Raw genomic sequence first — 15876 nt, 5'->3', positions numbered from 1 at the left:
AAAGGCGGTTATGCTGCCGCACCCTGTATAATATAGCTGCCGTAGGAACAGGGGGAAAAAAACTAGCTAGGTAATGGGGAAAAAATCCAACCTTCGTTGGTTTTAATCATAAAGCGTTTTAATTATACCCGTTACTCGTAAAGTTAAAGGGTATACTATAATCGTTGAAAAGTATGTAACATAAAGTTGATATATTCTTGATCAGGATCAATAGCCGAGTCGGTCTGGCCATGTCCGTCTGTCCGTCCGTATGAACGTCGAGATCTCAGAAACTATAAAAGCCAGAAAGTTGAGATTAAGCATGCAGACTCCAGGGACATAGACACAGTGCCAGTTTGTTGACCCATATTGCCACGCCCACAAGCCGCTCCAAACTGCACGCCCACACTTTTGAAAAAGGGGTTGATATTTTAATTTTTTTGTTTGGTCTTGTAAATTTTTCTCGATTTGACAAAAATATTTTGCCACGCCCATAAGCCGCCAAAAACTGTTAGTACTAAAATTTCTCCTTCGCATTTCCAATAGTTGAGCAACGGGATCTTGACTATAGCGTTCTCTCTTGTTTTTTTTTAAATTGAATTTTACTTGACTACTGCCAGGGTATATAAAAAAGCTTACTTTCTTGTTGCCATTAAATTTGTTTAAAAACACATTCAACACGGGTTTAGTTTCTCTTATCAATGCGTTCCAAGTCCAGTTCAAGGCACCTAATGAAGTAGCCAGAAATATCATCTGGTGGTTGGCTCTATAAATAGTTTTCCTCCCCTATCTGCACTTCTAGGTCTAATCGGGTCTTTATTTTTTTTGCCACGACATATAGGACCACCGGACTGACTTTCCCTCTCGGATTCCATTGATATACACATGAAGGTTATATACTTAAAATTTCCCATCAATGAGGCGATGAACGGAGGAGATTACCTCTAGATCTTCAAACGCTTTTGTGTAACCCGAAATAAAAAATGTTATCTCTACATCCATTACATCTAAGTCCATTATTTGAATATTCCATTTAAAAAGGACACCAGTAAATTCAAAGTAAATTACACATATACGATTTATTTGTCGAATATCAATGCTCAAATTGGTATTGTATATCTTAGGCGACTGGACTGCTTAACACCTTAGTGCTTTGTGCCTGTCGAGATCTTCTCCGGCGCTTTTCCAGGAGAAAAATACGACAATCAAAACAAATGTGCGCTAAGATTTCGCTCACGGTAGGACTGATTTTCGAGTCGTTATTACAATAAATATAAAAATATATCGATTAATTGTAAGGATTTCTTGCAAAATCGTTTATTGGATTTAACAAATTAATGGGTAAAACAAAAAGGTTATATAAGGAGAATGCTTATGAGCTACGGAGTAGGAAGCCACAAGTGGAGGACACGAACATTTACAAAAAGAGCCAGCTAAAAAGCCGGTTTGGAAAGGATATATAATTGGGAAGTGAGCTGGAACTCCCTTCCAGACCCCCTTCCGCACTTGTACAAAAATTGGTTTAAATTGAATATCAAAATCAACTCGACGGCTTACTAACTAACTTTATCTACGCACGATTTTCTTTTTGTTTGCTTAGTAAATGTCAATAGCTTCAGTCTAAAGTTAGGATTTGGTTGACTTTTGTTTTAGGCTTTTTTGTTTTGCTTGAAGAGGATATCATTGGTTCTACTTGTCACGTTGTTGTTCCTTCGGGCGGGAATTTAACTACAATAGTAATGATATTGCAAAATTGATTTAGTGGTTCGCACATAGACTATATGGTAAACATTTTAACATATGCAGGCTTGCATACATATATATGGATTAGTTTTCGATAAAATGCGAGACTCAAACAGTGCGTTTTTAGTTTTCTTGTGTTTATAAACTCATCAAAAAGTATTGGCTGTCATTAACTCGTCTGGTACATAACGTGCAATAAGATCTGTCAATTTTCTTATTTTTAAGGTTTTAATTACTCTAGCGGATATGTGTGGGTTTTTCTTAAAAACACACTGTTTGTATCAGGCGGTGGAACATTAACAAACAAACAACTACAAATGTATATAGATTTTTTTCAACAACAATTAGAGTTTTTGTGCACATTTAGTTAATTTAAACAAAGGTATTAGCTGCTGATGAACATGTAAGTGTATTTCAGATATTTCTTAAATAATCAGCTGTTCTAGACACTTACATACGTGCAAACAATTTCTTTACTTCAGGATTGTCAACGAAAACCATTTATTAAATGTGAAACCAAAAATTTCAATTTTTATGTAGTGAGCGTATATCGTGTGCGTATTGGATAAATCTCGCAGTGTATATATTAATCAATCAATCAGATGTGGAGCACCCATTTTGGCCCCTGACTGCCTCCAATCCCTGCCGTGCCACCCTCGTCATCGTTGTTTTGTTCGATCTCCTCGCACTTGCTGGACAATGCTACTATTTTGCATGACCGTTGCTAAGCACTGCCGGCACTGCTTGTTGCACCACCGCGTTGATTACCTCGATCTCCTTCTTTAAAAAGGCGGCGCCGTTCTCCTCGAGGGGAGGATGGAGGTCAGCGGTCGCATGGCCAGGATCTTTGCCATTGTCATGGACAGAGGATATGTTGCGTTTGCGCAGCCCACCGCCATTTGAAGAGTCCAAAGAAATTCCGCCGTTGCTGCCGGGTAGCTTTAGCTTGGGGAACTCGATGTCCCGCATCAGGTCGTTTTTGAACTCCACTATGCCGCTTACGGTTTCGGTAACAGTCTTATCAATAAACTCCTCTATGTTTTTGGTCTCCGCCTCGATCTTCTCCTTAAGCTTGCTGGACAACTGATCCATCTCGCATTGGTCATGAGGAACACTAACGGCGTCCCGGGCGCATGTGGGCAGTGCCTTCTTTTCGTGATGTGGCTGCTGCTGCTGTGGGCGTGGTCGAAGATTTACATTGTTTGGTTGCTCGGTTGGTTGTTCTACGGTTGTTTTGTGTAGGCCAACAGCTGGCTGCTGGTGTGTGGGCTTGTTGACTTTACATTGAGCGTGTTTTTCCTCCTCTCTATCCTCGTTGAGATCATTTCCTGCGGTTAAGGCTGCTGGTGTGGAGTCTACACTAGTGGGCACTGCATCCTTAGCATTGCCGCTGCCCGACAAGCGCACGTTTCCGTTGCCATTCGACGTCCGCAGCCGGCGTTCGCCGCGTATAAACTTGGGTAAAATAAATATGGTCACTAGTGAAATGATGTGAAGGCACAAATAAAATCTCAGGTACAATTTGATGCTGCCCTGTAAAGCGAAAACGTGAAGTCGGTTAATATGTGATCTTTAAATAAATATAATTAAATGTAGAGTGAGTGGATTCATGTTTATGCTAAGAAATAGAAGAAATATCCTGCAAGTAATTAATAAAAAGATGTTTAGCTAATATTTCCTTGATATGACATTTTAAAATAGAATACCTTGAACACAATAACACAAAGTAACCTTTTTAGTTGCTTCGACTGTAACCGAAATTTCTAATTAACCGTATAAAATAAACCTAGTTATAAATTTATGAATGTAGACTTATTTCAAATCTTCCCACATTGTTTTGCCAAATGTCAAATAAAAACCAAAACCCTTTTTACGGTTACTTTAGGGATATTTCCATTAGATTTGGAAAATATATCCTAATACATCCGATTGATATTCATGTTGCATGTTTCCCTTTTTAACTCATCGACATACATATATATTCGAATTTCCAAATCAGACTTACCATAAATTCAAGCAGAACGAATGGGAATGTGGCGTAACCCAGTACGACGCGTGTGATCAGGCAGGTGAGGATGTCGTAAAACATTCGCGTGACCTGCGTGCTCTGGAAGCGGTGGCGGAAGAGTCGCCGGCCGATTCGCGCAGCTGTCACAACGACTGCGCCGGTGGCGAAGGTCAAGTAGTAGCCCGGATAGAAGCCGTGCCAGACGGCGCTGAGGGCGAAGGTAAGGAGCGTGCCGTACTGCTTGGGCACCCGTTCATAGACAAGCGTTCGCAGCCAGCGGTTGGTACCGCAGTTCCAGTTGTTGATGGCATCACGCATGTTCGTTGAAAACTAGCATCCCAATATATAATAGTTGTAATATAATTTTATGTTATGTTATGTTTTTCATTTCCCACCTCGAACGACAGCACATTGATGTTGGATATCAGGTCCCACTTTGAATTTCCATCCTTATCGTAGCCGGTAAAACCTAGACCTGAGTTGTTGCATATGGCATCCGCTAGGAGCCAGGCGTGATAATACTTAAAGCGTATGCACGTGGTAGCCATCATGGCGTACCAGTACTTGTAGACCATGCTGGTATTGTTCATAAAGTCATCCTCCTTCATGTCTTTCACAGGATATATTTTCACGAACTTCATGAAGATGAAAGCGCACACAAGACTACCAATCACTTTACGTATTACCGCTTTAGTAGGCGAAGGTTCCAGTACTACTTCTCTCTTGTTGATGTCGAGATTTCCCTGAAAAGAATACCGCACAGTTAATTGTATTTTAAAATCGTAATTTTTCAATCGATAATTGTCTAGAAACAGAAATTACTAAGTTGTAAATTTACAATTTTTTAAAAGGTTTCATAAAATGTTTATGCAAAGCAATATTATTTCATATCTCCCTTTTATTGTTCTGAATTGAGAATAAAGAGCGTGATGGCTACATGCGGTGGTTATTAGAATGTCAGGTGACATAATGTAAAACTTACATTGCCCGGTGGAGTGCTCAGCAAATTGTAGCCTTCGACAAACTCGATGTAGTCCTTGTAAAAAACAAGAGGACCGGCTAGGATGCTTTGGAAGTGCCACACGTAGGAGAAGTATTCCAAGGCAGAGGGCATTTTGCGAATGGCATGGTACTGTTGCGCCTTGGTGAGTTCCTGCCAGACAAAGAAGAGTTGTAATCATGATTCTTGGCAATGGACCTTCTGCAGACTTACCTCATCGCCCCGCACAAAGCCATCGTGAATACTGAACGCCAGGCTTGTTACCTTCTGAGTGATGATCATTAAGGGCCCGGTTATGTCCAGGGCATAGGATCCGTAGTCGTATAGCTGGCGCATCAGATGCACGCACAGCAGATAACTCATGGCTACCAGCAGGACGGCTCTAAAATGTCAAATATTAATTCACTGGCTTCAAATTTCAAATGTAGTAATTACCTCTGGACAATGCGCGGATCTTGGGTGCGGATGACGATGTAACATATTGCCGGCAATCCGGCAATGTGGATTGCCTGCTGACCAAAGCAAAAGTAGCCGAAAGCCAGGCCAATCGATAGAGCGAACGTGTGGCGCAATTTGCTTGAAACCTTTGAAGGATGCAGCATCGACCGGAAGAGCGAGGCCAGGAAGAGAGCCGATATTTGGCAAATCAAAAAGTTGACCTGCAAATAGATATAATGATTTGAAGCGGGATTAGGAACAGGCTGGATTTTCGTTATAAACTGTACGATTTTCCGCTAGGCAATGGAAATATACCAAACACAAGCTTGCAAAAAATAATTTAAAAAAGTAAAGAGGCATTAAATAAATTATATTTATAAATAAATTAAGTTTTTATATTGCCCATGAGATCTTTGGACCCACCGCCGAAGTTAAGCACATGCAGCCGGCACGTGTTTGGCTAGATTTGCAATTGTAATGCGAGAATGCCATCCCCCACTTATACCCCCCAAAACCCCCAAGAGACAGCCCGAGAGAATTGCGGCCACAAGTGCTTGTCAACCGTCGCACTTGATCATGGCGATTGCCGATCACGATCACGCGTTGTGATCAATGTTCGTTTTCCTCCACTTTTTCTGACCCCCAGCGGCCTTGGTTTCTATTCCGATGCAAATTTACAGGGACCCCGAACGGATCTCTGCAAAACATGACCTTTGCCTGCTTTTGTCATTGAAGAGCGGGCGGTTTTTGGTGGTGTTTTCCGCTAGTTTGCTTTTTCGCACGAGTCCCGTGCCAATGAATATGCAATGAGCCCCCTGTAGGTGCCGTTTAATTGATATCAATTGCCCGACGCTTTCAAATTTATTTCCATTCTGTAAAACGCATTTTCAACTGTCCTCGATAAAGTGCGATAAGAAATGTTCTTGGGAGGGAGTTCAGACCACACCCAGTCGGGGGTTATTCGTGGACAACATAATCATCGAAAGCGGATGCAACAGCTCTGTAATCGTGTCACTCTTATCAATAACGATTTGTTTGCCGCACACACAAAATTGTGCTATTATTAAAATACGAGTAGCCGTAAACATCTACCTTCCCCGCTCGGTGCTCATTAGAATGGCAGACAACAAATCAAATACGTAATCACATTCATTAATTAATTAACAATTTGATTAGCACAAGTGTAAAGTCAATGACTTTCAGTGAAGTTAAACGTTAGCATTGTTTCGTGCGCAGTCTAAAGTTCTTCAGTTAAACGACAACATTATTTTACCAGCAATTTTTTTTTCTATTTGCTATCAAAATAAGCTAATGGAATATCCTGTGATTTAAAATTCAAATTGTTGAATCACATATTTTAAACGGTCAACTTTTCTAGATGTTCCGGTTTAGTTGGAATGGGTGAATAGTTTCAATAAGTTCATTAAATGATTTGGAAAACTCAGTAGTGTAGTTTTTAATGTTTTGCTGAACTGAAATATAATGAAATGTCATCTGTAATGTTTTGAATAAGAATTCCCAGACGAAATGTCATGTCCTGCGATTTATATGCTGTTTATTGATTAGGCGGTTACTGTTGGCTACGGATACAAGTTGCTTTACAAGCTGCGATCCCATTCCAGTTGCGTAGAGTCGGCTTAAGTGTCTCAGTTACGTTGCGCCGGGCAGTTCAATACTTGGCTGCGTGGCAGGCACTCTCCTGCCTCTGAATCGTACCACAAACCTGCGCGGCACTTGCGCAGCAGGCGACGGCCAGCGCGGCATTCATAGTACCTCCTGCAATGATAAGGGTCTTGGACTATACTTCCGTCCGCGCGACCAGCACACATGGCACTGGATCCGATCAAAGGAGTAGCTTTGGTGCTGGAGCTCGATCCAGCGAAGAGATCCCTAATTGGCTTGGGAATCAATTGACCTAGATTACTCTGATCACGCTCAGTTTCGCAGGCAGGTGTCGTTGTCTCTTCGCACGGTGGTGGGGAGGTGGTTTTGCGAGCACAGGGAGGGGGTGTTGACGTGGTTGTTGGTTCGCACGGTGGCTGTTTTGGGGTGGTGGTGTCTGGCTTACAAGGTTGCTGTTTTGGAGTAGTGGTTGTTGTTGTGGTGGTCGTGGTTGTTGTTGTGGTGGTCGTGGTTGTTGTTGTGGTGGTCGTTGTTGTAGTTGTGGTCGTCTCACAAGGTGAAGGTGGTGAAGTAGTTGTCTCGTTGGGCTCACAGGGAGGGGGTGGTGGAGGAGTAGTTGTCTCGTTGGGCTCACAGGGTTCCTCTTGTGGGGTAGTGGTTGTTAATGGGGAACACGTTGTTGTTGTGGTGGTTGTTGTCGTCGTCGTTGTTGTAGTTGTTGTGGTTGTAGTTGTTGTTGTGGTGGTTGTCGTTGTTGTCGTAGTGGTGGTTGTCGTTGTTGTCGTGGTGGTTGTCGTTGTTGTCGTGGTGGTTGTCGTTGTTGTCGTGGTGGTTGTCGTTGTTGTCGTGGTGGTTGTCGTCTCACAAGGTGAAGGTGGTGGAGTTGTGGACACTGGCTCACAGGGAGAAGGTGGGGCTGGAGTGGGAGTTGACGGCTCGTTGGGCTCAGAGGGAGAGGATGGAGTGGGAGTTGACGACTCGTTGGGCTCACAAGGCGCAGGTGCGGGTGGGGTAGGAGGTGACGACTCGTTGGGCTCAGAGGGGGAGGACGGGGTAGGCGTTGACGGTTCGTTGGGCTCAGAGGGAGAGGATGGTGTTGGTGTCGACGGCTCGTTGGGCTTGCAGGGTTCCTCTTGTGGGGTAGTGGTTGTTGGGGAACACGTTGTTGTTGTCGTTGTTGTGGTGGTCGTCGTTGTTGTAGGTGTTGTCGTGGTGGTTGTCGTTGTTGTGGTGGTTGTCGTTGTTGTGGTGGTCGTCGTAGTGGTGGTCGTCTCACATGGTGAAGGTGACGGAGTTGTCGACTCGTTTGGCTCACAAGGAGAAGGTGGGGCTGGAGTGGGAGTTGACGGCTCGTTGGGCTCAGAGGGAGAGGATGGAGTGGGAGTTGACGACTCGTTGGGCTCACAAGGCGTAGGTGCGGGTGGGGTAGGAGTTGACGACACGTTGGGCTCAGAGGGAGAGGACGGGGTAGGCGTTGACGGTTCGTTGGGCTCAGAGGGAGAGGATGGTGTTGGTGTCGACGGCTCGTTGGGCTTGCAGGGTTCCTCTTGTGGGGTAGTGGTTGTTGGGGAACACGTTGTTGTTGTCGTTGTTGTGGTGGTCGTCGTTGTTGTAGTTGTTGTCGTTGTTGTGGTGGTCGTCGTTGTTGTTGTCGTAGTGGTGGTCGTCGTTGTTGTTGTCGTAGTGGTGGTCGTCTCGCAAGGTGAAGGTGGCGGAGTTGTCGACTCGTTGGGCTCACAAGGAGAAGGTGGGGCTGGAGTGGGTGTTGACGGCTCGTTGGGCTCAGAGGGAGAGGATGGAGTGGGAGTTGACGGCTCGTTGGGCTCAGAGGGAGAGGATGGAGTGGGAGTTGACGGCTCGTTGGGCTCACAAGGCGTAGGTGCGGGTGGGGTAGGAGTTGACGACTCGTTGGGCTCAGAGGGAGAGGACGGGGTAGGCGTTGACGGCTCGTTGGGCTCAGAGGGAGAGGATGGAGTGGGAGTTGACGGCTCGTTGGGCTCAGAGGGAGTGGATGGGGTGGGAGTTGACGGCTCGTTGGGTTCACAAGGCGTAGGTGCGGGTGGGGTAGGCGTTGACGGCTCGTTGGGCTCGCAGGGTTCCTCTTGTGGGGTAGTGGTTGTTGTTGGGGAACACGTTGTTGTTGTCGTCGTCGTGGTTGTTGTTGTTGTCGTCGTAGTCGTGGTTGTTGTCGTCGTAGTTGTGGTTGTTGTTGTCGTAGTTGTGGTATTCGTGGTAGTTGGGGAACACGTTGTAGTGGTTTCCTTACCACACGGTGGAAGAGTGGTCGTCCGACACGGCGGCCTTGTTGTGGTGACCTGACACGACTCCTTCGGGGGTTTCTGTTCGGGCCTGTTTATTCTATGGGCAGATCCGGCGCCGATAGCGACTGATGCCACAAGGGCCAGAAGAAAAAGGCTTGCTGCAAAAAAGAGCTTTAGCTGCGGCTCCTTCACGACTATTCACCGGGACACTTACACAGATTCATCGAATATTTCGGGCGGCGCAAAAGGATAACTAACTGCAGTTGGCTACTTTACCGCTTTCGCTTCGGTGCTCTGACAACTGACCCACCTGCAGCTTCTTTTTATAGGCGCACCGTAAAGGGTGGAAATGTTATTGGCTACCGGGTTACAAGTAACACATTTTTCAGATAACTTTTGACCAATTTGCAAAGTGCAGTTTGCAAAGGTAACAATGTAACCGTGGCTAAATAAGCAATCATATTAGAAATTACTATATGGAAACCTGGATTTTTGTTTTCCGAATTGCAATAAACTCTTTTGTTGTATGCGTTATTATTATGTTTTTATTATTTTGGTTAAGAATTAATGTAAGGCCAAACAAACGCACTGATTTTTAATTCTTTTCCGTTCTGCAATAATTTTTACACGTTCGTAGAATATCAGATGTTCCCCTGTCGAATTTCGTAATGGACAGGCACACTTCAATGTTTTACCGATAACACGTACTGTCTAGATACACTCATACATACTTTATCTGCCTTTCTTTGTCAATGGGGAAGTAGCGTCCATAAGGGGGCCACGTCTCCCAAGACACTCTCATGCCACGGGTCAAAAACAAAGGCGACCCTGAACCGATTTTTGATATCGCTTGATAAGCCAAGCAGAACAATAAGGTGCGTCAATTTACAAGGCTCGAGCGACAATAAACAAAATTTAAGACTTTGGATATCGAACCAATTCAAAGCTAATCACTTTGGTAAGAAGAATACTCACCGAACTAGCAGTTTTCCCACTCGGACGCATGTTGTAATCATCATTCGAATACCTCATGCGCAATAAGTTGGTTCGCATTTATATATGCTGGTCAAAACCGGTTCTTTGTTACCTCAATCCAAGCTATATGGCAATACACAAGCGCAAAAGGGGCCTAATAAAAGGAAAATGTATCTAATGGATCAAATAATGGGTCTAAGTAAAAAAGGGCAACAAGTGGGTGGGCCACTTGTTGATTAAAAACGAGTAATTGGATAAAATGCAGTGAAACAAGAATAAGTACGTTCTTGGATCAATTGAAAAGCGAATAAAACCGCTAATCATGGCAGAAAAGATTTTAGTGCAAAACGTCTTGCACAAGTACGCAAAAGAGGTTACGACAACTCCACAGCTTCTGTTTTGGTATGTTTATAACAAAGGGTTTCTGCAGCACAAGTTCATATTGTACTCGTAATTAAATACTCTGAAGATTTCTGTGTAGAATGTATTACACTATTCATGTTTTTGAACTGTGCTCAGGGTGATATAACTGAATCGAACATGAATTCAGGGGTTCAGATTGGCTGTCAATTTCGAGGCACGCAGACTTGAGACTACAATGCGCATCCCAATTACCAAGTAGTTCCCATTACACATCCTGTAATGAATACTATATACTGCAACAAACGAACACGGCAAATATGGTCTATTGGAAGGGCATTGGGGACCCTGCCCGTTCCTCTTCCGTTCGGATGCAATATTTTCGCTACTATGAGAAGATAGTTGCCTGCTTGTTAAGATAAGACGATGCCATAGTTCCGGCCAGCAACAATTCAATATGGTTCGCAGCGCCAGCAATTTCCGTGTACTCGTCTGCCATTGTTCGCTGGGATTCCTAAGCTACAAAGCTGTGCTTAAGTTCCTTGACTTAGCCCTCCTTTTAAACTGTTTAATGTCACAGAAGGCGTTATTTGTAGTTAGGACGACTGTACTTCGCAGTTTAACGCATGTATGTACTAAACATTATTTTGTATGGCATTTAGTTTGATCTTCGCAGCGTTTCTTTTTACTTTTTTCTGTCCATACAACCTTCTTAATAGGTAAATGTAATCAGTGCATTTGAGCTCTAATATACACTTTTATGTACAACTTTTTTTTTAGATGTGAAACAATGGTATCTTAATTCAGTACATTTTGCTAAAAACTATTGAACTGAAACTTTTGTTGTTCTACGTAAAAAAAAACCAATACATATTTATATAAATATAATATATATTTATAAATTAGAATTATGAATGTACTGATAAGTACATATGTACATACATATACACAGGTGATCTCTTCAAATAACTGCGATGTGAACTGGCTCAATCATGAACGCCATCAAACATTTGAATAAACACACGTGTAGAGTGAGTGCAAACAAATCATAAATCATTTAATTAACATGGTGTGTTTCCATTGCCAAATATTGTAAGTCGGATGGCGAAAATAGGAGAGGCAATTGGCCACACTGCGAGGAAAAGGGGGCGCAATGCGCGAAACGAAAAAGTGGCGTGATCGGTATAAATAAAACAATAAAATAACCGCAGAGAGATATACCCAAGCAACAAGCGAACGCACGATAAAAGCAAAAGTCAAAACAAAGACAAATGGCGAAATGAGTTAAGAATGCCAAGATATGGAAATCACCTAAGAAACAGCTAACCAAAACAAACATAACTAAAAGTAATTAATGCAAAACGATTACTTCATCTTTAAACATTTCGGACTTCTTGTGCACCCATAGACCCATCTGCAGAAAAGGTGAAGGGTATGCCAACAACCGTTAGAGGCGCCAAACAGCTGTCAAAAGCAGAAAACATTGCGAAGAGCGCACAAAACAGACGACGAACACAGAAGCAACGAGTTCAAACAACTGCGACACCCCACACTCAAGGTCACAGATATAATAATAATAATAGTATCTTTTATGCATATCACGCCTGTGGGGGATGTGGGGGCCAGCTTTTGTCTCAGCTTTCTCTTAAATACATATACAAACGTATTTATTTATTTACATAAATATATTATACCTTTTTTCAGCTTGGCTTACATAACATGTGTAATATAGAATTCCGATCTCATTGCGCGAACCGGTTAAAAACCTTATGAGAAATAAGTATGTACAATTAATATTAAACATATGTACATACGCCAGTAAAACAAGCACAATAGCAACGAGTTGTTTATTAATAAAAATATCGTACCACATATGTACATATTACAACAGCGGTGAAAATATTATTAACGAGCCTTTAAGTAAAAATACTAAATCCGAAAAAAAGATTTTTGTAAAATAGGGAATGGGAAATATTTTTGTTGTTGTTATAAGCCGATTCTATTATGAGAAGAGCAGGAAGAGCTTCATTAATTTTAAAAATTACTATCAAAAGGGTACTATTAATGCGAAGTCAGGTGTATGAAAAAACGGGAGGTGTGGGAGGAAAACTCAAGATTGCGAGAGGGAAGGCAGAACAAACTGTTGAGAATAAACCGCGACTGACCGGCCGGGAATGCATCTTTGGCCATTAAGGCCTCGCCCGTTGTTATTGAGCACATCTTTTTACTATCCAAGTACTATATGGATATGTAGGTGCCTTAAACATGGGGCGATTCCACGGAACAATTGGCCAATTCACCGGCATTTGCGCAGTTGCGTGCTGCGGCCTTCGCTCCGAATTAGCGCAATATAAAGCAACAAACAAATCAAATATAAGGCGTAGCGATTTCCAAAAAAGTGTCGCCCACCCACCACAAAACCCCATTACGAGGTACAGTAAACTCTGAGACAGGTGAACGATGGTATTTAAATCTTATTTTTAATTCTCATCTTAAGCTATCTTATAATGATAGCTGATATATTAATTTAGTGATTTTGTGTGTTTGTTCCTATACCTTTTTAAAGTACCTTTGTTTTGCTGCGTTCACTGTTTTTTGCTCGAGAGACTGGCTGACTCATGCGGTCTACCTCAGCTGAGTCGAAATGACAAGAAATACGCTAACCAACACACCGACAAGCTGTTGATATTTGTTTGCAAACAAAAGAAGCGCTAAAATTCAATTATCTGGGATGGAGAGGTTCGTAGTTTGAGCTAAGTCAAATTGGATTTAGAGCGGCTATTGATAGCGATAATGGCCCGATGGTGAAGTAACACTGATTTTCTGTCAGTGTGCTTTCCTTTCATCGGAAGTTGGCATTAGGTCATCCGAATTGAAAAATATGACGATTACGTACGTGTATGTCGGTTGATTTGGGCCAGAAAATGCCTTGCTATGAATCACATATCTATATGCCAGCTGCAGTTATGCAAATTACATTGCGCCAAGCGAATGGGGCATAAAAAGGAGGTTTACAAGAGAGGGGAAGTAAGTGTGCCTGTGCGACACTCTGCGAAGAGATTTATCACTGCCTCCCAGTTACCCTCCGCACTATTAAGTGACGCAAAGCATTTTAAATTTAGCGAAATCAACTGTGTGTCGTCAGTCGTAACAATAGTAATTTCAAAATTTCACGCTAGACCGATTGAGGGCTGGAAAATTCCACTGGTAGATAGTTCTTACTAACTGATAAGCTCTTCACATAATTCAAGTTGTCTAAATTTAATTAGAAAAACTACAAAATGGGTAAAATATAAAGCAATTGCCAAATGCGATTAGCTGCCAAGTATATCTAACGTTTTTAAAGCCAAAGTACAGTGTGCAATCATTAACGTAAACAATTAAAGCTAATTCATAATTACACGCGATTTTAGAAATTTCACTGCATAATAAATAATGCATTGTGAATAAATAATTCATTGTTTAAATACTTCCATTCTATATACCCTTATATTGATTCCCTATGTTCCTTATGTTAGGTGGTTCAATACATAGATCGCTTACTGTACACTAAATCTTTGTTTGGGCAACCGGCATGGAATTTATTTACCTCCCGTTTCCAGGTAAGTTTTACATATTTCCCGGAAAATATGCCTTTCCCGCCGAAGGAATTGCAGATCTTTCCTTCAAGAAGTGCATTGTTCTCAGGGAGAGATTTGCACAGCGGCTTTTATCCCGTAAGATTGACACACAAGCACGCGTATACACACGCACACGTGCACACGCCCGTTTTGAAAGATAACGGTAGGGGAGGAGGGGACTGAACAACCAGGGAGTTGAGGCTTGGAGTAAATAGTTTTACTTACCAAGTCCACAGAGAGGCCCACCATGTCTGCGAGCCAAGTGAAGGTCCTGCTGCCGTTGTAGCAATCATTCTCGATGAATTTCGGCGGTTCTAGCATTTTGCTGTCTGTTTTCTTTATCCTCTCTTTTCTGTTGCGTTGTTGTTGTCGTTCGTTCTGATTCAGCGCTTCATTGGGAAAACTTCGCTATTAACAGACACTTTTCCGGCTTATTCGGGCACCACCGAAATAACGAGCTCCCCAAATTGGGCGGAGGGGTGCGCGCGGGGCGATTACTAATAATTTTGTGCAATAATTTTGAACTTTTGCCTGTTCGGATCAAGTCTACCGAGCCCGTGCGTATAAATGAAATATTCGAAACGCAATAGAGATGGGCGCTCGGTGTGTTCTGTGAGGCCAGCGATGGCTCTGGTAACCGATAGTTTTTGACAAGATACTTGTATACCAGAGCGCTAAGTGTCTCTGTTAAGCCCCTGACAAGAGAATTCAAATACCCCTAATCCAGTATATTCGCTTCATATTTTAAATTTACAACAATTTGTGTAAGTCGCTTTCAAACAAGTTAGTGGAAATATATAAGGCGTAGAAAACGGAAAAGTTTACATAGATTATATTCACTTTTTAATCGGTGTTAGAAAAAAGTTTAGGAACTTTACTCATTATTCTCAAAAATTAAGACGCATTTTGTTATTATTTATGTGAAATTGTATAAAATGTTTTAGATAAATTTCAAATTGTATCCATTCAATTTTAAAATAAAGAAAGGTAGTATGTATAAATATATATATTTGATTTTACAGAAAAAATGACAAAATCGTACTATTTGTAGGAAAACAGTTAAGAAATGGCACACCAAACCTAGCAAAGTTTGGAATTTGGTTTTGAGTTTTGTAAATAGGGCTGGACGGCATCCTTAAGTATGAATTTTCTAATTTTATATATAAACATTTAATTGTATTTCGATGAAGCCCGATAGGTAATGTTAACAGAAATCACATTTACTGTTAACGTAAGTTGTCAGCAGAACTGAAAAACAGCTATCGACCATCTGTCATCTCTATTCTGCGCACCCACTGCGAACTTTATTTTCCTGGCATTATTATTAAATAAATCAAATAGCAAAATGTTGGGCCGCAGCAGTGTGATTGCACGCAACTTTTCCCAGTCCATGGTTCGTTTTAGCGGACATGGCGGAGTTCCCGGCGAAGTGAGTACCGAAAAATGGATCCCTTCGGGTTACATAATTTTCACGACCGCATAGTATTGGAAGGAAAATCCATTCTGACACCGGAAAACATTTCATATTCCTGCAGAATCTTCCCTTTGGACTGACCAACAAGTACAGGATCACCGCCCTGTTCACCATCGGCTGTGTCTTGGGTTTCGGATCGCCCTTCCTGATCGTCAGGCACCAGCTGCTCAAGAAGTAAGGTGCTCCCCTGGCGACAGCAACAACAAATGTAAGGTTAGTTTATTGGTTATATTTGGTTTGCATTTTAATAAACTTTTCACTTTTCAGATGTAGCGTTATCTGCTGAGTTGGCCGGGAGGCCATTACAGTGTGTTACAGCTTAAATTTAAGTAAAAAGTGGAAACGAAATAAAGTTACCCGTAAACGTAGAATCGATTGATGGAAGTTTTCTTTAA

The 15876-nt window shown here is 42.2% G+C and overlaps 3 protein-coding genes across 6 annotated transcripts; 1 reads left to right on the top strand and 2 right to left on the bottom strand.

Moving 5' to 3' along the window:
- Positions 1-1032: 1032 nt before the first annotated feature.
- LOC122626665 (lysophospholipid acyltransferase 1) lies at positions 1033-14603 on the bottom strand. 2 transcript variants are annotated; one of them, XM_043807008.1, is made up of 8 exons: positions 14233-14603; positions 5166-5389; positions 4944-5112; positions 4713-4883; positions 4126-4473; positions 3728-4060; positions 3006-3255; positions 2694-2895 (listed from the first exon to the last, which is right to left on the bottom strand). In XM_043807008.1, the coding sequence occupies exons 1-8, from the start codon at positions 14326-14328 to the stop codon at positions 2837-2839; spliced, it is 1650 nt and encodes a 549-aa protein (XP_043662943.1). In that variant the 5' UTR covers positions 14329-14603; the 3' UTR covers positions 2694-2836. The 2 variants fall into 2 exon arrangements, with proteins under 2 accessions (XP_043662942.1, XP_043662943.1); XM_043807007.1 differs by having other exon boundaries at positions 1033-3255; positions 14233-14601.
- LOC122626664 (mucin-2) lies at positions 6707-9406 on the bottom strand. 2 transcript variants are annotated; one of them, XM_043807005.1, is made up of 3 exons: positions 9267-9406; positions 8326-9210; positions 6707-7869 (listed from the first exon to the last, which is right to left on the bottom strand). In XM_043807005.1, exons 1-3 carry the CDS (start codon positions 9274-9276, stop codon positions 6815-6817), a joined length of 1950 nt encoding a protein of 649 aa, XP_043662940.1. In that variant the 5' UTR covers positions 9277-9406; the 3' UTR covers positions 6707-6814. The 2 variants fall into 2 exon arrangements, with proteins under 2 accessions (XP_043662940.1, XP_043662939.1); XM_043807004.1 differs by having other exon boundaries at positions 6707-9210.
- Positions 14604-15257: 654 nt separating the features above from the next.
- Positions 15258-15852, top strand: LOC122626677 (cytochrome c oxidase subunit 7C, mitochondrial). 2 transcript variants are annotated; one of them, XM_043807033.1, is made up of 3 exons: positions 15258-15436; positions 15543-15689; positions 15749-15852. In XM_043807033.1, exons 1-2 carry the CDS (start codon positions 15353-15355, stop codon positions 15657-15659), a joined length of 201 nt encoding a protein of 66 aa, XP_043662968.1. In that variant the 5' UTR covers positions 15258-15352; the 3' UTR covers positions 15660-15689; positions 15749-15852. The 2 variants fall into 2 exon arrangements, with proteins under 2 accessions (XP_043662968.1, XP_043662967.1); XM_043807032.1 differs by having other exon boundaries at positions 15260-15436; positions 15543-15694.
- The last annotated feature ends 24 nt before the right edge of the window (positions 15853-15876 follow it).

This window comes from Drosophila teissieri, chromosome 2L, assembly GCF_016746235.2.
Source record: "Drosophila teissieri strain GT53w chromosome 2L, Prin_Dtei_1.1, whole genome shotgun sequence".
NCBI classification, from domain to species: Eukaryota; Metazoa; Arthropoda; class Insecta; order Diptera; family Drosophilidae; genus Drosophila; species Drosophila teissieri.
This window is presented reverse-complemented; position numbering and strand designations above follow the sequence as displayed.